The 20796-nt window shown below is 34.0% G+C and overlaps 3 protein-coding genes across 3 annotated transcripts; all 3 read left to right on the forward strand.

Moving 5' to 3' along the window:
• The first annotated feature begins 1038 nt into the window (after window positions 1–1038).
• LOC124845673 (pentatricopeptide repeat-containing protein At1g80270, mitochondrial-like) lies at window positions 1039–7246 on the forward strand. The gene is made up of 3 exons (XM_088095900.1): window positions 1039–1166; window positions 1416–1944; window positions 5807–7246. Exons 1-3 carry the CDS (start codon window positions 1129–1131, stop codon window positions 7049–7051), a joined length of 1812 nt encoding a protein of 603 aa, XP_087952026.1. The 5' UTR covers window positions 1039–1128; the 3' UTR covers window positions 7052–7246.
• A 3465-nt stretch (window positions 7247–10711) lies between these two features.
• LOC124845674 (protein SIEVE ELEMENT OCCLUSION B-like) lies at window positions 10712–14463 on the forward strand. Its single transcript, XM_047322814.2, has 7 exons — window positions 10712–10962; window positions 11048–11137; window positions 11268–11701; window positions 12101–12195; window positions 12652–12785; window positions 13017–13502; window positions 13599–14463. The coding sequence occupies exons 1-7, from the start codon at window positions 10753–10755 to the stop codon at window positions 14235–14237; spliced, it is 2088 nt and encodes a 695-aa protein (XP_047178770.2). The 5' UTR covers window positions 10712–10752; the 3' UTR covers window positions 14238–14463.
• A 3123-nt stretch (window positions 14464–17586) lies between these two features.
• LOC124845671 (protein SIEVE ELEMENT OCCLUSION B-like) lies at window positions 17587–20753 on the forward strand. The gene is made up of 7 exons (XM_088095803.1): window positions 17587–17809; window positions 17944–18033; window positions 18476–18888; window positions 18967–19055; window positions 19142–19278; window positions 19388–19867; window positions 19953–20753. Exons 1-7 carry the CDS (start codon window positions 17621–17623, stop codon window positions 20556–20558), a joined length of 2004 nt encoding a protein of 667 aa, XP_087951929.1. The 5' UTR covers window positions 17587–17620; the 3' UTR covers window positions 20559–20753.
• The last annotated feature ends 43 nt before the right edge of the window (window positions 20754–20796 follow it).

Raw genomic sequence — 20796 nt, forward strand, 5'->3', positions numbered from 1 at the left:
AGACGCTACAATCTTTTTACACATAGGATAGCATGACAGTAGGTAAATGCTTTTCGTAATAGCATTTATAGTATCTAGTCGAAACCAAAAAAATGTTTAATATTAGCATATTCAACCTTGATATTTTTCGGGCAAGAAATTTTAGTCAGTTGTTATAAGCTTTCTGCTATCATATACGATTCATTTTGGTGAATTTTATGTAGTGCAATCATGACTTTAAATAGTCAAATAATGTGAAACAACACTTAACAAAATTATTAGAGAAAGAGAAAACATTAAACTGCCCGTGAATACGTCTCCGGTTAACACATTAATTTTAAAATTACCTGTATAATATACTGTGCACTATATTTGCATAGCACACTTTTTATTTTAGTTTAGAATTTGGTTTCTCAGTTTGTTGGGAATCGAATTTTGACTTTTTTTTAGTGTTAACCAAAATATCAATTATAATTTGGTTTTTGAGAATCGAATTCTTTGATTTTTTATTTTTATCTTTATTTTGAATTTTATTAAAATAAAAAAAGGAAAAATAAGGAAATTATAAGTTTTCGTACGGAGAAGATATGTATTTATATGTTTGAATTTTTTTTTCATGTTTTTTAACTTCGTATAGTTTTCAATTTATTTAAATTGTTAATTTTCAAAATTTAATTTATTAAATATTAGAAGTTGAAAATAAAAGCTAGTAAAGAAAAATTGTGTAAATATTTATATATTTGTAATTTTTTTTCTTTAATTTCATTTTCTTTGTGTTCCAATACGTGTAATTATTGGTTAAATTGAATAAACAAATTTTGTATTCAGTTATATGTTTTTAATTTCATTAATACAATAACTCAAATTAAAAAAATTATAAAAATTAAAAACAATTATATATATATATATATATATATATATATATATATAAACATATCATTTCACAAAATCATATAATAAATAATTCGAAAATTTTTTATTTCAAAATTATAATTTAACAAATTTTAAACATATAAAAACATATCTTCCCGTTACAAAAAAATTATAATTTCTTTATTTTTCTCTTCTATCTAAATATGGAACACAGTAATATGTGTTAAGCTGGGAAAAAAACATAATTTCTCTCGCTTTCTCCTGGGCTCTGTTCTTATGATGTGGACCCTCCGACGAGCTTCTCTTTGTCTCAGGTAACCAATCAACTCACTCTCTTTCATTCAGACACAGATTCTCCAAATTACATTCAACACCAACTCTCCTTTCGTCTCCACCATCTTATGATTAAAGTTTAATCCTTCTGCGCACTGCCTGATTGTATCATTTTTTGTGAACTAGGTTTCTTAGTGCCTTTAGGCTAATGATTCTACCGAACTGTTGCTTTTATTTTTGTTTTTGCATCACAATCTGATTAGTTTATGCTTGTTTTTTTACTGTGGTAGGAGCCAAAGGCTTAATGCGGGAGCTACCCGTGCTCCTTGTGTCAATTTAGTGCCTACCACTTGTCTTGAAAACGAGCGTGGTATACACCAGTATCTTGACATCTCGTACGGTAGGTTTCTGTTAGCTGATGTGTTTTGCTCCACGGACATTGCTTCCCTGAATTTTGCTGTAGACTGGCGCGGGATTTCCTCGCAAGCCGGAGCTAGCAGTACGAAAGAGGATGATGGTGAGCTGGAGGGTGGGAGTAATGATGAATCTGACGCAGACTTTTCTAATGGGGATGAGGAGAGTGAAAAACTACATGATGAGCTGGAGTTATCTGATGATGAGACTGGTCCAACCAAGAAACAATCACCAGATAGACAGTCTCAATTGAAACTATTCAAGGAAATTGTAAAAGCTCATGGTTTGTCAATTGATTCTGCTATCGATAAGTGGGTCCAACAAGGGAAAGAACTAGGTCGGGAGGAGATCATGTTGGCCGTGCGCAATCTTCGGAAGGGTAAAATGTATGGGAGGGCTCTCCAGGTAAATTAGTGAAACTTTTATATGCCATCAATTTATCCAGCTAAACATTTCGAATATTTTTCTACAAATTTAGGTTGCCGTTGGCGTTTCAAGTTTATTGCTTGACATTTTCCACCCAGTTTCCTTGTTTACACCCTTGTGTTGTGACAGTTAGCAAATCTTTTTCTTACATCCCTATGTATTCTGCTACCAATCCTTTTATGATATTTCCAGACGGACTTTATAAATATTTTTAATTTTGAATAGTTCTTTAAAGAACCTATACAGTTTGTGAACACAAAGTAGATACCAAGCTCAATACCAAGTTTTAGCGTATTATTGTAGTGAATGCTGGAGGAAAAGTTGGCGTGGTATAAATCAGTACGTTAATAGGATTGTGAAGTCTTGCAAGAAAGCATAGGATATGGAAAGTTAGGACAAAATTAGATATTGCTGTGACACTCATCAAAGAGAAAATGATAGAGGTGATTTAAATGTCTAAAGGTCTATGAATCTCGTAGTGAAAGTATTTCTGGGAATTTAATTTTAATTGAATGCAGTGCTATCATCTGATCTTGCAGTCAATCTCATATAATGGGAAAAGGATATTATTTTTTCTGCTCGCATGTGCACACCCATGTATTTATGTATGTTAAATATTACATATCCTGTTAATTAGTAACCTTGTGGCATTGGCCAGCATTGTCCATAAATTACTGTTGTAGATCTATAATCTCATTATGAAAATCATTCCCATGATCAGCCATCCTGCTACTGCACTTTTTTGTCAGTTCCTGTTAACTACGATTGGTATCCTATTCATCCTGCTTATGCACATTATCTACTGCATACAGTATTGAAACCAGGAATACACCATAAACGTTGGTTACCAATCTTTTTTTGGGTTGTGAATCTAGACAACTTTTATCTTATCTTACAAGGTGCATCAATTGCTTCATGTGGAAGGACAAGTGGGTCGAATAATAATTGAATCATGGCTCGAGCTGCCACACTCTTAAGTAGAGAGCATTTCATTCTAACCATATACTATAACTTTTAGTTTTGTGGTAAGTACTCAATTCAATAATTGGTATCAAAATCAAGGTCATAAGGTCGATTTCTAGTGGGACAATTGTTTTAGAGGGATAGTTGCATTATTTTGTGGCATATTCATGGTGGGTAAATATGTGGCATAATTATAACATTTTAGTTTTGAAGTTCTGTACGATGATGTTTAAACTACGAGAATAATTATTAGGAAAATCACCCTAGGATTCCTTCTAGTATTTAAAATGAGTTTGAGATGTTGAGAGAAACCAAATACTCATGGGTTTTGTGGAAAAGTAATACTCAATACTTTGGGAATCATAACCAAGTTACAATTCCAAGCAGTTTCAATAATTTGAGGAAATCTTGTTCAAAATTGTAAATCAGATTAAGTGCTTTTACTCTCAGCTGAAATACATATCAGGCAAAAACTAAAGCAATAAAGTCTCCATTTATTCTAAAACGGATCTCATAGATACAGCAACCAAATTTGGAGCAAACTAACTAGACACCTCGTACAGAAAAGTCGAAATTTCAAGCAAGTATTCCAAAACCAGAATTCAATTAATCAAAAGGTGTGTACAGAAACCCAAAATGGAATGATGGACAGTGCTAAAACAGGTTACGAGCATGGAATGTGTTTACAGATAGGTTTTGCTAATATTGGGAATGAGAAAATAGTCTTATTTGCAATTGTAGGATTAAAACCTTTCTGAAACACATATGCAGACCTCAATAACTACTACATATGGATTATTAAATCTGAAACACTAACCATTTACAATAGAATAACGTTAGAAAAGAGATGTTAGTCTACAAGGCAAAATATTTCCATACAATCAGTGGGAGGATTCTTTTTCTCAAAACTCACGTTAGTGGATAATAGTTTGAAAAACTCATTTCATCTTATATAGTTTAGATATTGATGAAACTATTCAGATAAAATTATCATTGGTATGGATTTGTTGGCTAGTTAGAGTTGAGCATACCCGTAACATAAATTGTAGAATTTCTTTAACTTATCTAGAACTTTTGTAGTTTGGTGCTCCATTCTTTCCAGGATTTTATAACTATGATTAGGACTGGGGAGTAGTTGTGTTTTTCCTGGCATATTTATGAGTTGCAAATGTTTTTAGAGGCGCACTTTTTCCTTCAGTTGATAATAAATAGGCAATGTTTTGCACGAAGTGTTTTGTTCCATTAATGTGTTATTTTTTGTGGTAGTAACTGTCAGTGCGGCGCAGCAAAATAGTTAACGCGTTCAACAAACCAAGATGGGGTGAATTGGTTTCTTATATCAAATCGTTCTTTTAATAATTTTCTCAAATAAATATAAAAATTCCTTAAAAAAATTTAAACAAATTAAAAGAGTAAGGACGAGAGAAAATTGCACAAGTAATTTTTATTCTGGTCCGGATCACAGAGATCCTACATCCAGTTGTTAATCTCAATTGAGAATTAACGCTTCACTAGCATAAACCAACAAACGGTTACAATTACAAAGAAAATAAACAAGTTGAAGGTTACAACACCTCTCTTGTTAACCCAAGAGATGAAATTCACTTTTCCTGTGACCCACAAGGGATAAACACCTCCTCTGAATTTCACAAAGAATGAACACTTCCTCTTAATGCTTCACGAAGGATGATAAGCTTTCAACTAAGCAACAACAACAACACTCAATCACACTCCCTGTGAAAGTTTTTGCTCTATGCCAACAACAACAACACTCAATCACACTCGTTGTGAAAGTTCTCGCTCTATGCCAATAGCAACAACACTCAATCACACTCCCTGTGAAAGTTCTCGCTTTATGCCAACATGCCAATTTCTCAAAGCAACAACACAAGGGTTTAGCAAACCCTAAAACACTTATCACCGCACACTGCAGATACGATTTTCCGAAATACACTTATTTCGTATTTTAGAATGAGAGTCCCAATCTAATTTATAGAGATCTCTGAATGCTTCACGAAGGATGATAGGCTTTTAACTCAGCAATAGCAGCAACACTCAATCACACTCCCTGTGAAAGTTCTCGCTCTATGCCAACAACAACAATACTCAATCACACTCGCTGTGAAAGTTCTCTCTCTATACCAACAACAACAACACTCAATCACACTCCCTATAAAAGTTCTCGCTCTATGCCAACACGCCAAGTTCTCAAAGCCACAACACAAGGGTTCAACAAACCCTAGAACACTTATCACCGCAACCTGCAGATAAGAATTTCGAAATACACTTTTTGCATGTTTCGTATTTCGTTTTTTAGAATGAGAGTCCCAATCTAATTTATAGAGATCTTACTCAAGGATACCTCCAAAAATCCGTTGTCAACTAACTAACGTGTGGTAATTGATTATGCATTTAATGAATGCACAACGGTAAAAAACTTGCTTAAAAATTCTTATAATTGCTTGTGATGATCAATTATGGCAAGTCATAATTGATTGTTGATAATCGATTATCGATTATTATAAGTTGATAATCAATTATCTTGAGTATAAAATGAGGTTTTCTTATTCAAAATAAATTTTATCGCAGCCTAAGGCATAGAATCAAAGATAAACCACACCCTATACATAAATCTACTAAAGTACAAAAGCTTTAATATAAAAACAAGTCTTCATGAAGATCTTCTTGCAATAAGAGCACTTGAGACTTGACTTTTAGACATCATCAAAATTTCTGCTCTTCAGCTTTATGTGAACAATAACTATGGTATCTGTTTAATTTACGAATTGACATTGATGATGTATAATAACCTTTTTTAAGTTTCTGGTTTTTCAATATAATGCTTTATGCTGTAATGTTTTCTTTATTGGAGCTGTAGCTCTTTCAGTGGTTAGAGTCAAACAAGAAGCTTGAATTTGGTGAAAGAGATTATGTTTCTAAACTCGATTTGATTGCCAAGTTACATGGCCTCCAAAAGGCAGAGAAATACATTGAGAGTGTTCCAGAATCTTTTAGAGGTGAGCTATTATACCGAACGCTGCTGGCTAACTGTGCTGGTCGGAGCAATATAATGGCAACTGAGAGAATATTCAACAAAATGAAGGACTTGAATTTTCCACTTACATCATTTACTTGTAACCAGTTGCTGCTTTTGTACAAGAATTTGAACAAGCAGAAAATGGCTGATGTGTTACTACTGATGGAAAAAGAGAATGTCAAACCTTGTATCTTTACTTACAGACTCTTATTAGACACGAAGGGCCACTTCAATGATATTGCTGGAATGGAGCAAGTATTGGAGACAATGAAGGTGGAAGGGATTGAGCCAGACATCCAAATTCAGGAACTCTTGGCTAAACATTACACCAAAGCTGGGCTCAATGAAAAGGCTGAAACTGTACTGAAGGAGATAGAAGGTGAAAACTTGAAAGAGAATCGGTGGCTATGTGCAACATTAATTCGTCTTTATGCAAACCTGGGAAAGGCCGATGAAGTGGAGAGAATTTGGAAGGTTTGTGAATCAAATCCTGGGGTTGATGACTGCCTTGCTGCAGTTGAAGCTTGGGGAAAGTTAAAGAAAATTGAAGAAGCTGAATCAATTTTTGATAGGGCGTCAAAGAAATGGAAACTTAATTCCAAGAAATACTCAGTTCTTCTGATGATTTATGCAAATAATAATATGCTAAAGAAGGGTAAGGATCTTATTAAGCGAATGGCAGATAGTGGGATCAATATAGGCCCTTTTGCCTGGAATGCACTTGTGAAACTGTATATCGAAGCAGGTGAAGTTGAAAAGGCAGACTCTATTTTGCAGAAGGCAATCCAACGGTATAATATGCGACCAATGTTTAGCACCTATATGACTATTTTATGGCAGTATTCAAGAAGGGGCGACGTCCATAACTCGGAGAAGATTTTTCATGCAATGAGAAGTTCTGGATATACATCTCGAATAAGTCAGTTCGAAGCTCTGATACAGGCATATAGAAACGCCAAGGTTCCAGCTTATGGTATTAGAGAGAGGATGAAATCTGATAACATATTTCCCAACAAATCAGTGGCTAACCGGTTGGTTGAAGTTGAAGCATTTAAGAAAAAGGCACTTTCCGATTTACTTGATTGAGAAAATTGGTATATTCGGTATTATGTGACAGTTGTTTCAACTCTTTCAATGCAACTATTATATTGTTAGTTAGTAAAATTGCAGATTGCACAATCTAAGTTTGGATGTTTAGTCTTGTACTGCTATTTACATGTTAGCAGTTTTGTATTTAAGCATATATATTAATGTTTAGGTCCTGGTTTTAGGATTCTGTAACGACCATTGGTTGTGAAGCTTTCTTTTTTAATTAGACGCTACAATCTTTTTACACATAGGATAAAAAGATAGATAAATGCTTTTCGTAGCAGTATTTATAGTATCTAGTCGAAACGAAAAAAAATGTTTAATATTAGCATTTTCAAACTTGATTTTTTTCGGCCAAGAAGTTTTAGTTCAGTTGTTATAAGCTACCTGCTATCAAATACGATTCATTTTCCCGAATTGAAGGAATAAACAACCTTGTAACTTTCAGGGATGTTTAGGCAAGCCGATTTTGATGGCATATGTTGTTTGTATGAGTTGTGTTTGAAATGGATTTAATTTATTGCCTTGATTTTTATTTACAGTTTTGAATGTTTATTCACTCAACAAAGTTTATTATTAGGTTAGCTCAAATAGAACTGAGATTCTGATGAATTTATAAATATATCAATTCATGCTATGTTAATATGGAGAAACATAATATTACTACAAGATATATTAATGCATTAAATATATTTTGACCTCTGACAATTTGGTAATTTGATTTAGTAGGTCTATTAATTTGGTTATTCATTAAAATGTCATTTAAAGTAATCAATCAATTTCTAGGCACCAATCACCTTATATTTAACATCTGTTATGCTTAGTTAATTGGGTTAGGTTGAGATACAGATAAATGAAATTGCAGTCCACGACAATATTACATTTGAATTGAAATTAATACGATGTGTAATTTAATTTCAAGCTGTCCACAAATACAAGTACACTATTGTCTTTATACAAATAAATTATGAAAAGTAGGTGTTAAATTTAACTTGATAGTCTTTTAAATAATCAGGAGTGAGTTTCGCTCTGCTACATCTTCTAAGAGAACTATTCTCAAGTATGTTTTCAGGAGAAAAACAGTGACATCATTATTAGCAGTATTATCATGAAAAACATATGGACTACATAGATTTGAGAATTGTATAAAGACAGAAACATATGTTGTTATGATCACTAGGATTATCTAAACTAGGAAAAACATCTTCAAAGAAAATGACATTACGACAAATTTTTACGTCATTATTGTTAACTTAATTAACTGTAGTTATTTTTTTGTTCGATTGAAAACAAAGTAAAATAAAAAGAAAGAAAACCCAGTTTCTAAAAAGCAAATATTTTTAAACCTTTCTTCTTAGTGCTTTTTCTTTTGAATTTAAAATTCAAACAAAATATATGAAAACCAAAATAGCTTTGCCCGGTAGGTACGTGGCAAATATTCATATGATATCACCTGAAAAGTATAAATGAAGGACCATATCTCCTAAGACATTAATTAACAAAATATCCCATAATAAAGGGTTTTAGATCTTAATTTTTACTTTCTATTTTAGCAATTGACGTGCATTATTCAGAAGCTCTGAACAACCTTTGATACATTTCTGTAAAGCAACATGCTCTCACAACAATTAGTATCTGTAAAGTCTTTTATGTTCTTAATAAAGTCTTCTATGTTCTTAATTCAGACGTCTTTCCTTCAACTTTGGATATGCAACTTCCTTACTTTATCTCCTTTTTCTTAAATAACAAAATCAGGTTTAGACCACTGATCATCGAATGTAGAATTATTTTTTAATGGTTTTTTTTTCCTTAATACTGTTATATTGAGTCCATCTTGAACAATTAATCATTCATAATTGAATCAAACATTGGACGTTGGAAACTGATAGTTTATGAGAAGGAAAATAACCTAAAAACACTATCATTAAATAAAGATAATTTTTATGCATACTTATAAGTAAAAAATACATTAAAGAAGTCAACAATTAAATAATATCTGTCATGGGACTTTTAAAAATATTATATACAGTTCTAATATTTCTAATGTTTTTTTTATAATATATTTTAAGCGCTGCATGTTATTATTACCTCTACTTTATATTTTGTTGAATTATTCTCCTCTAAATAACAACTTTTGTAATAAGTGGTAGAATTTAAATATATGATTTCTTGATTCATTCTACACATTTAAATTCAAGAACCCCAAGAGACAAGACACTGCAACAGTTAGATATTTCAGCGAGAAGATCGATGTAAGTTTCTCCAAACCATTTTTTATAGAAAAAAAAAAAGTAATTTTTTTATAATTTAAAATAACTTATATATAAATTAAAGTTATCATTTATTATTTTAGGTTTTATAAAAAATCTTATTCTAGTTAGCTAATTCTTGATACCATATATTTGTGTCCAGTGGAAAAATATCATTACTCTGAATGTTGATAATTTATCAAATTCAACATTAGTTTTTTTAATATTATTATTACCTTCTATATTAAATAAACTAATGTTGAATTTGATTCTAATATCTTAAATACAGTCTTGAATTTATAAAAATAGGATTAAAAGATGAGATCATAAAGAATATTTATCTAGGTTTGTGAACGAAATTAGTCAATCTCTCTCTTTCTCTCTGCCTCTCTCTCTCTCTCTCTCTCTCTCTCTCTCTATATATATATATATATATATATATATATATTTCAGACCAGTAAATTGAAAAAATTAAGGTTTTACAAAGGTTTCTACAAAGATTTTCTAAACTATTTATATTTGGATCTTTGTTGATAAACAGTTCTGATCATTTATTTATTGTAATTGATAAAACATTGTGTTTTCTTCCATATATATATAATTTATGATTCCAATGATTATGTTGGGTACAAAACTTCATTCAAAGACAAGAATAAAGTAAGATTTGAAATGCTTTTCCGCTTTTGGTAATAATATCAGTAGCTAGAACAGGAAGAAGTAAATGATAAGATTTAAATTAAGCACCTAAAATGGCAAAAATCCATTAATGTACACTCTTTTAAAGCATTTCCATATATATATATATAAAAGTTTGAGAGTCTCGGTAATATTTTTCTTCTCATAGTGCCACATAATTTAACAGTTCCAGAAAATAATTTAGTTTTATAGTGAGTTTTAAACAGTTGTTAATTATCTAATTTTGAATTTAAGTATTAAAAGATAAGATGACTGGAGACATCACATCACATCACATGATCATTCATTAATACTATCGAAGTGATGTGATCCTGTGCATGCAGGTTACGTTACTACTACATATCGGATGAGCCCATGGAGACAAAAGAAGATGACGGTATCCGTTGCTAGCTTGTGGCACTCTTCTGATGAACATTCGCTTCCTTTAACCTTTAGTAACACACAATTATTCCTTCCTTCTACATTTTGAGAACAAACATACCCTCTCCTTTTCTAAAGCAAAAGCTGCACCAAATCATCACCAAATCTCCAAACTATCCCTCCTCACATCATATCAATTACTTACTCACATGGCTAAACGGTAAAATCCATCATCCATGTCACAAAAAGAGTTGCCTCTTAGGTTCTCTCTGCTAAAGCACTTGCTGCAACTGTAAACTCTTACTCACTCTAACTGTTATAAATAGGCCAAGCAGTGAGACCAGAACCCACAACTTGCATCAAAACCTGAGAGATACAAAGAGAGCATCAACAATGGCATTGGCAACTTCACTTATCCCAGCAACCCCTTTGCTTCAAACCAACACTTTGAACCCTTTGGGTTGGACTGATGATCAGATCCTTGAGAAAGTCTACATCACTCACGTCCACACCGCTGAAAGGTACGATGTGGAATCGCTTTTCAACGTTACTTCCAACGTCATCAAGCGTGCTACCGCAGTTGCCGACAGCGTTGCTGTTAAGGTAATTAAACTTCAATTCATGAATCTATATACATTGATCGCTTCCACAAACATATGTGTTTAATCGTTTTCCATTTCTTTTGCAGACTGGCACACCCGTTGGTCTCATTGAAGACAAGGTTGCTCTGTCCACTTTCGATCCACCGTTCCTTAAACTCAAGCATATTGCTTCTCAGGTCAATAATTCTGCAGCACAGTATTCATTACTACTACTCCTTCTTATTGGATTATTATTTTACTTTGCCACTACCAATCTTTTCTATATGCATATCCATGTATTCTTAGTAATTAGTTTTGAGAGTGCAGATGATGAACACACCTCATGGCGAGCATCACGCGCATGAGACAGCAATGTCGATACTTGACCAGCTGAGAAGCTACTCGTGGGATGGAAAAGCAATACTAGTTCTAGCTGCTTTGGCTTTGGAATATGGAAATTTTTGGCATCTTGTCCAGGTTCCAACGGGAGACCATCTTGGAAGATCACTGGCACAGATGAATCGAGTTCACATCGTGGAGAGGAACAGGCAAGCCGTTGCTGACTACAACATTTTGGTGAAGAACTTGCTGATCGCAGTTGAGTGCATCACTGAGTTGGAGAGGCTCTCCACCAAAGGTTATGACTTGAAGGATGTCCCAGCTTTGGCCGAAGCCATGCAAGAGATCCCTGTTGCTGTCTACTGGGCAATCATCACCACTGTTGTTTGTGCTAATCATTTTGACTTCTTCCTTGGTGAATCGTAAGTTCATCCTCACACTAATTAGATATACTTCATTAGGTTATGCGTGCCTATGATCTCAACCTGCAATCATGTTATATGTAATTCATTTTTTCACATCTTCATAATTTCTCTTAGATCATAGTATATGCTCCTAAAACAACAATTGTCTAATTATTAATCTCTTTTTATGTCTAAGTATTACAACAACGACACTGGCATTTTCTGTTTGCTTTTGTTCGTGGCTGTCACATGGTACCTTGTATTAATAAATTGAGGAATTCATGGAATAGTTTATATATAGATATACTGATAAGTTTTATCTCAATGCTATTTTTTTTTTTCGATTCCTCTTATTATTATAAACTTGATTATATAAATAACATTGCTCATACATATATTGCAATCACTTTCGTGCAGAGATGACAGATATGAAATAGCTAATTTCGACGATAAGCTTTCCGCCGTTATCAGCAAATTGAAGGCGAATCTGACCAGGAGCAGAAAGAAAATAGGTTTGGGAAAAAAAAACTATGATCAAACCCATTTTAGTGAGCATTATTAGGTTGGTGTGATAAGAGATAAGAAAGAAAAAAACATTAAAAATGAGAAGGTAATAGATACCTAAATGTTAAGGAATGTGAAGAAAGAAAGAGAAATATAAAAAAATAGAGTTAAAACATATGATATAAGAAAATAATGTTTCCAAGAGCTGTGTAATCAGAAAAACATGATCCATCTGTTATAAAGTGTGGAAGTATTTAATATAAATTAAAATGCAGTTACACTTTTTTGTTTAGTTTTTCTGAAATCATCAATTGAAAATAACTTAAAATCAATTTCATGTATAACCACTTGTGATATTAATTAATTGCCATCTCAAATGTTTACCTTTTAATAACAATGGCATGTAAGGATAAATATAAATAGAAATTCAATGCTGATAAGGATCGTCTGTGTAATTATTTCAGGTGACCTAGAAGACTACTGGAGGCGTAAGAAGTTGCTCCAAACCCCCACAGAAATTGTAGAGGTTATCAAGGTTCTTATCTACCACAACGATGTTCACGACCCACATGTGTACGATGGTCTCACTAGGCAAATGGTAAGTAACTATTTCAGGATATCATCATCCCACAATATAAATCTTTTATGATTTCACAAAAAAAAAAATACTAATGGTAAAAGAAGACGCTAATGAAGTGTCATGTAAATATTGTGAGATTGGTCCTGATCATATAATAGTTTCTGTATGTTTGTCATTCCTTGAGTTGGTGTACGATGATGTCCCTTTGAAACATGAGCTTATCATTTTGTTTTTAAACCTAAAAAACAGGTTAGCATCGAAGTGTTTAGGAAGAAACACGTGTTGCTGTTCATTTCTGGCTTGGACAGCATCAGAGATGAGATTCGGCTGCTGCAATCAATCTACGAGGGATTGCAAGAAGATCCTAAGGAAGTGAAAGGATACAGGAAAGAGGACTTCAGGATCTTGTGGCTGCCCGTGGTGGAAGACTGGAATCTTCTGCACAGGGCAGAGTACGATAGTCTGAAGCTAGAAATGCCATGGTACGTGGTGGAATACTTCTTTCCCTTAGCAGGAATCAGACTCATAAGAGAGGACTTGAACTACAAGAACAAGCCCATCATCCCTGTGCTGAACCCTCAGGGAAGGGTTGTGAACTACAATGCCATGCACATGATTTTCGTGTGGGGCATCGATGCCTTCCCCTTCAGACCGTCTGACGATGATGTCCTTACCCAGAAGTGGAACTGGTTCTGGGCCGAAATGAAGAAAGTCAATCCCAGACTCCAAGACATTGTAAGTGCATCAAAAACTAGAAAAAGCTTGAGCGTTAATTGTTAACATTGTTGCTTGTGTTTGAGTGTTGAAAACGGAAATAAACTTGTGAAACAGATCAAAGCGGACAGTTTCATCTTCATCTACGGAGGCAATGACAAGAAGTGGATGCAAGAGTTCACACTGGCAGTGGAGAAAATCAAAAGGCACGAGATCATCAAGAGGGCAGACGCAGTGATAGAGCACTACCCATTCGGAAAGGAAGATCCGAGGATCGTTCCTCGGTTCTGGGTTGGCATAGAGAGCTTGTTCGCGAACATGATTCAGAAGACACACAAGGACCCGACAATTGACGAGATAAAGAGCTTGCTGATCCTGAAACAGAAGCAACCAGGGTGGGTTCTGCTGAGCAAAGGGTCGAACGTGAAGCTTCTGGGGAAAGGGGAAGCAATGCTGGCGACTGCAGGAGATTTTGAAATATGGAAAGAGAAGGTGCTTGAGAAAGCAGGATTTGACGTTGCTTTCAAGGAATATTACGAGCACAAGCGGCGCGGTTACCCTCAGGAATGTTCCCACATGCAGTTGGCTAACTACCCTGCTGACATTCTCCACCCTATTAACTGCCCTGATACTGGTTGTGGCAGATCCATGGAGATTGCTTCTGTCAGTTACAAGTGCTGCCATGGTCAAACTCACAACCAGGCTGAAGTTCCTGAGAGTGGCGATGTCATGATTGAGAAGAAGTACGCTTCTTAATCGATTCATCGTCATGAGTTTTGTGGAATTCACTTCTTGCACTGCTGCTTTATTATCATCTTATCATTTTTATACGTGTCAGCTGTTGCCATGAAGCCTCTTCTGTGCCCTTCTGTGGTTGAAAATAATGGCTTCAAACAGCTTCTGTTTGTTTTTCTGAATTGATTTTGATTCAATTTAAGAGATACCTTGGGCTTGCACAAAATCAGACTATTCTTCTTTCTTCTCCTCTGTTCTTTTTTTCTCTTTGTTCCCCATAATTTATTTATATGTTGATATTTTAACAACTTTTCTTATAACAGACGATATATTAAAATAAAAGTAAAATATTAATATTTTACTTATCATAATTTCTTCGAAATACACCAAATTCCATTAGATCTTGGATGACTACGATGAGGCGGGACAAGTTTCATTATCTCATACCTAAGAATTTTATCATCAAACTCATATTCAAATCCAACGGTATCAAAATTTTATCTAATTTTCATACCTATTCGGACAACGGGTATATATACTTGTTTTCTTATTGTTTCAATATAAATTAATTAATTTTTATAAAATGATAAAAAATTATAAACACAATATTATCATATATTTAATATCAAAAGGAAATATTTTTGTTTTTTCAATATCAAATATTTAGAAATAAATTATAATTGTATACATTTCAAATTAAGAGAACTAAATAAAATTTTATGAGAACCAAAATATTTATTAAATTTGTAAACTTCAATGAAAGAAAGTTAATAAAATTTAAAAGTATTTTTTAGAAATTAAGAAAGGAAAACATATATTCAAATTAAAAATATTTTAAGTCTCTTTATTTTCATTATTTAAATTCTGGTTGTACTGTACGATTCGACGTGAACAACAAGAAATAGTGACGCTTGATAAGGATGGTCGGTTGCGATAGATGATAACAAACCAATCCCACGAAGATTAAGGTAAATCATGATTAAGGATAATGGACCGGAATTGAGCCGATATTAAGATATCGTTAATCTTAGGCTCACGCCAAAAACTATAAATATAGGTCAAAGGGGAGAGGTAGGTGGTTGCATTTATTACTGTTACATTGAATTGCTGAACAAATTTAACAAGTACACCTCTAGATGGTGAAGCGAAAGAAGAGATCAGAGCGTGTGACCGGACAACTTTGAAGCGAAGGAGGTGACTAGAGAACGTGACCAGACAACTTTCACGAGCAAATTATGAAGGTGTTTAGAGTGACTCGACCCCAAAATGGAACACTAGTGAAATCTCTTTTCTTTTTACATTAATTAATAAAAAATATAATACACCATTCCAACCAAATTACATAAATAACAAAGATTAGACTAATAATAATTAAAATTTAACATAAATACTTATCTTTTGAACGTCATTATATATTGGATAATGATGAATAATATTCGTAATAATCACATTAAATTATTATATTATAATAAATAAAATTAAAAAAAATATATCAAAGGTGTCTTATGAACTATATGATAGACGATTGAATAAAATCGCATAAAAATAAATATATAATGAAAGATAAAAAACTTTTTAAATATCAAATACTTTTTGAGAAATAAATAATGAGGGCAAGTTCCAAAAATGTCCTGAGGAACAAATTTATTTCCTATCCCTAATCTCATGTACAGCCTTTCATGTGCCCTTAATATCATATGTATAGCCTTTCATACTTCCACTGCACTTGGCGATTAGCCATTTTTTTAATTCTTTCTTTCTTTTGAAAAATAAAATAAAATAAGATAATATGATGTTAAATTAAATAAAACAACAAAAGCAAATTTAATATTCTTTTACTATAAAAAGATCATATAAAACCTAGTTAAAATTTGTACCTATACAACATATATAAAAGTAACATTACCATCTCAAATGTCTTTTGGACCATTGATTTTATACAACCTAGTTGATTCTTTTTTATCTTGGGATCATATATTTTGTGGTCATGGTATAACTTATAAATAAAATTATTTTATTTTTATTTCTTTTTCTAAAAAATTATAAAAAAGTATAGTCCAATCAAAATCTATTTATAACTTCACACTTTTCAGTTATGGAAACTCACTGTGTTGTTATTATAAAAATAGTAATTTTACTATGCGTATTAGGATCTGGTTCTTTATTTTGTCGGCTCGATTTGATTTCATGGAATAACTTTGCCCAACATAGTTCTTGCCCTAACCTTTGGTCGGTCTTTCTCAAGGAAAATGTTTCGGTGAAATCTTATCATTCAAATGGAAAAAATGATAAACCTAACAAATTATAAAATGACCAAATTGTAGGGTCCACGAGATTTTAAATGTATTCTTTACGAATGAGCACAAGTTTTAATGATGAAAATTTCACCGCAAAATAAGATCAAGCAATTAAATTGTGAGTGATTGAGCCTTCAATTACTAAATGGAAAATGTTTTTTTAACAACTCATTTTGCCAACTTTTTCACAATGCGTCTCGGATTTGATTGATCCATTTCAAATAATATTTTCATAAATGAAATCTTATACAGAGGGTGTTTTGGGAACGAGAAAAGAGATTCATCTTCTTCCAGCAACTTGAAATATCTCTCTATCTTCCTAAATATAATATTTAGAAAGATCTATCTAGCTTTCAAGTTAATAAAGTATTATATATTTGAAAGGATATATACGGGTAATGAATTCATGTATGTTGCATCTCTTTCAAAGAACATCAAACAAAGTGCTTTCAAGTTACTTATATTTTATTTGCTGATAGCTTTTAATTGACGACATCAAATTTTTTATTATATATTTCGTACACATTTTTATTGAAGTATAAATAAAAATAGCGTAATGATGAAACAAAATTCACCATGAAGACCTACGAAAATGTTCCTGCCTTGTACCTATGGACAAGTGACCTTCAATACATCCTTCTAGAAAAAAAAAAGTTCAAGGAAATTCCATTCCAACAAAGGAAACAAATCACTGTCATATAAGGTTTGCATGGTAACATTGTCCACGGTAATCTTCTTGCCTTGAACCTTTAGACAAGTGACCTACCATCTTTTGAGAAAGCTAAAGTTTCATCGAATTCCAACACCAACAAAAACATGGCAATTATATCCTTTATCATATGGCCACTCACCAAAGAATCCATTAGGGCAAACCTGAACTTTGCACAAGAGAGCACATTTCACGTTTTCTATACAGCAAATAAAGAAGCTGTTTGTTTATATGCTTTTTTGATTCTTCTCTAAAATTTGTCTCCTCCAACCTAAAGTTAATAATTATTCCAAATGTAAAGCCTCCAAGAATCTTAACTTATAAATAGGTCGAGCAACTTAATGATAGCACAAGAGACATCATTTCCATCCAAATTAATTAACGTACGAAATAGCAACATGTCGATCTCTAAACCTGAACAAAAGCCTCTTCTGCCAAACCCATTTCAGTTGAGTGACATTGAGCTCATTGAGAAAGTGTACGCATCCCACACTTACGATGACGAAGTGTTTGATAGTGAGCCCCTTTTCAACGTGGTGTCCAGCGTTATCAAGCTATCAAGTAGAGTTGTAGGGGCTATTCTCAAGGTAAATTAACAAAAATCAAATTCATAACTTACAAAATCTCTTTTTTTATGTTTTATAGCTTCCTTTTCTTAAGTCATCAGTAATTATAGCTTCCAGTGTTCAGCTACCTGACTATAATTTTGGTTGTCATGCAGATCGATGAGCAAAATGGTTTTGCAGGAAATGCTATTGCCATAAACATTTCCAAACCAGAATTCTCAAAACTGAAGCTCATTTCCTGTCATGTATTTTGTCGCTCACTCCATTTTATTAGAAATCATATATATCGAGTTTTAATTATGATTTGTTTGCGAAGAAATCACCCCATTTGAATATACTTAGGAACATATAGTAGCATATTTTCTAATATACACTTCATGCATTCACATGTTCTATTAAAGCAAAACTTAAATGTAGTATTACAAGGGTTGTTAAGACCATTTTCTGTCAGAATTAAAACGTTAGATGGATGATTTGTGTGATAAAAGAATTCACTAATGTTTTTTGTATATTATTTAAAGATAAAACTATATGGATTTTAATTATCTGTTAAAATTATTAAAAAATGTAAATTATAAGATCATTTCTAAGTGAAATATGAAACCTGCATGTTTTTAAATTTTAATAAACTTTAGTTGATACAGCAATGAATTAGAAAATGTTTTTAGCAATTGATTATGGTGACAGATGATAACAACCCCTTGGGGGATGGAGAACGCACACCAAACAACCCTAAGGATTCTTCAACAACTGAGAACCTTCTCGTGGGATGCAAAAGTGTTGGTAGCTCTAGCCGGTTTCGCTTTGGAGTATGGAAACTTCTGGAACCTTTATCAGGCATCAGACCCTCTGGGGAACTCGTTGAAAGTGCTGAATCAGGTTCAGCATAGACAGCTTCCGGTGGTTGATCTGAACTCAACAGTGAAGCTGGTGCTGGAGGCTGTTGAGAAGATCAGTCGTTGGGGAACCTTGTCTGCTGATGAAAGCTATGACACCGAGGATGTGCCTGCTTTGTCGGATGCATTGGAGCAGATCCCCCTTGTTGTTTACTGGGTTGTCGCTTCCCTTGTCGCTTGCAATAGCAACCTCCAGGGTGTATCGTAAGTCTTATCTCAACAAAACATGTTCTTCATGTCAAATGTCGTCGAGTAATTAATCCTAAACTTTTTATGTTTCAGGAACTATCCGTTACTGGAATTTCGTGCCAAACTTTCTCTCGCTCTGGATGAGTTCGCCAGGCTACTAGTGATATGCGAGAAGCAAAAAGGTTTTTGTCTGCTCAGAGTTTCTGCATGTTTTTACTTTACTTAAGTGATGAAAAGAAGTTAACTCGCTAAAATTTTACTGTTGCAGATCGTGTAGAAGACTACCGGAGGCGTAAGAGGAACTTTAACAAGCCTAAAGACATTGTAGACTTTTTGAAGCTCTTGATCAGTAAAAATGGCTCTCAGAACGCTCAAATATACGATGGCAACGCCAGAAGGACAGTGGTTCGTATCATATTAGTCGTTTCGAGGTTTAATTCAGTGTAGAATTATTATAAGGTCTCAATCGTCTTACTATAAATAAAAAACGATGGTTTGTTTTGCTTGTGAATAGAATGTTGAGGTTTTCAAGGACAAGTACGTGTTGCTATTCATTTCGGGGTTGGACAGAATAGAAGATGAGATTCGGCTTCTGAATTCAATCTACGAGGGACTAGTGGAGGATCCGAATGACAAGAGCGGATTCAAGAAAGAGGAGTTCAAGATCTTGTGGATTCCGATGGAGAGTGGATGGGGTGATGCGCGGAGGGAGGTGTTCAACACTCTGAAAAGCTACATAAAATGGTACGTGGTGGAGTACGTTGAACCCTTGCCAGGAACAAGGCTGATTGAAGAGGATCTAAAGTTCCAGGGTAAACCTATTCTTCCAGTGGTGAAGCCACAGGGCGTGCTGCTGAACGATGATGCATTGGACATCATCTTCGAATGGGGAATCGACGCATTCCCTTTCAGAAAATCGGATGCCTACCTACTTGCGCAGAAATGGAAATGGTTCTGGGACGAAGTAAAGAAAACAAATCTTCACGGCATACAGGTAATAAAACCCCCAAAACAAGCTTACCAAGTTTTCTGTACATTCACCGACTAACCCTAAAATTGTTGTGTGTGTGAATGAATAGGTGAAAGGTGATAGGTACGTGTTCATATATGGAGGCAGCGACAAGTGGAGCCGAGAATTCAGTGTGGCAGTGGATAAAATAAAGAGGCACGAAACAATAAAGAGGGCAGATGCAATAATAGAGCATTACCATTTGGGGAAGGACGATCCGAAGATAGTTCCTCGGTTCTGGATCGGAGTGGAAGGGAAGAGACAGAAAAAGCATTCGGAGAAGTTGGACTGTGAGATCCAAGAGATTGTAAAGTCTTTGCTTTGCCTGAAGCAGGACACGCAGGGATGGGCCATTCTCAGCAAAGGGTCCAACGTGAAGATTTTAGGGCACGCCCAACCCATGTATCAGACTGTGGCTGACTTCGAAAAGTGGAAAGACAGAGTTCTGGTCAAAGAAGGCTTCGACATTGCCTTCCAAGAGTACTATGAGACCAAGCGTCATCTTCCTGCTCCTCAACCATGCGAATTCAACACTCTTGATGTTCTCGCAACCATAACATGCCCTAATTCCTCTTGTGGACGCGTCATGGAGGTCACTTCCGTTAACTACAAGTGCTGCCATGGTGGCAATGTTGCTGACCACGCCTTCCCATCTCCGACAACCCAAACCTTATAAACCTCAATTACAACCTCAGTTTGTTTTGGAGAAACTACGCCAACCTGAATTAAGTGTGTGTTTTTTACTATATATCTATGTTTGCATGCATGTGAGTCTGAACGACTCGGTCCCTTGCGACCTCTTCATAAATAATGCCATATTTTGTATCTTCTGAGTCAGATTATTCAATAAATAATTCCTTCTCCGACCGCATTTCGAAATCCTTCCAATCTTTTAGTACTTCCACTGCTCATAT

This window comes from Vigna umbellata, chromosome 8 (assembly GCF_029865625.1).
Source record: "Vigna umbellata cultivar VRB3 chromosome 8, Vumbellata_1.0, whole genome shotgun sequence".
Taxonomy (NCBI): Eukaryota; Viridiplantae; Streptophyta; class Magnoliopsida; order Fabales; family Fabaceae; genus Vigna; species Vigna umbellata.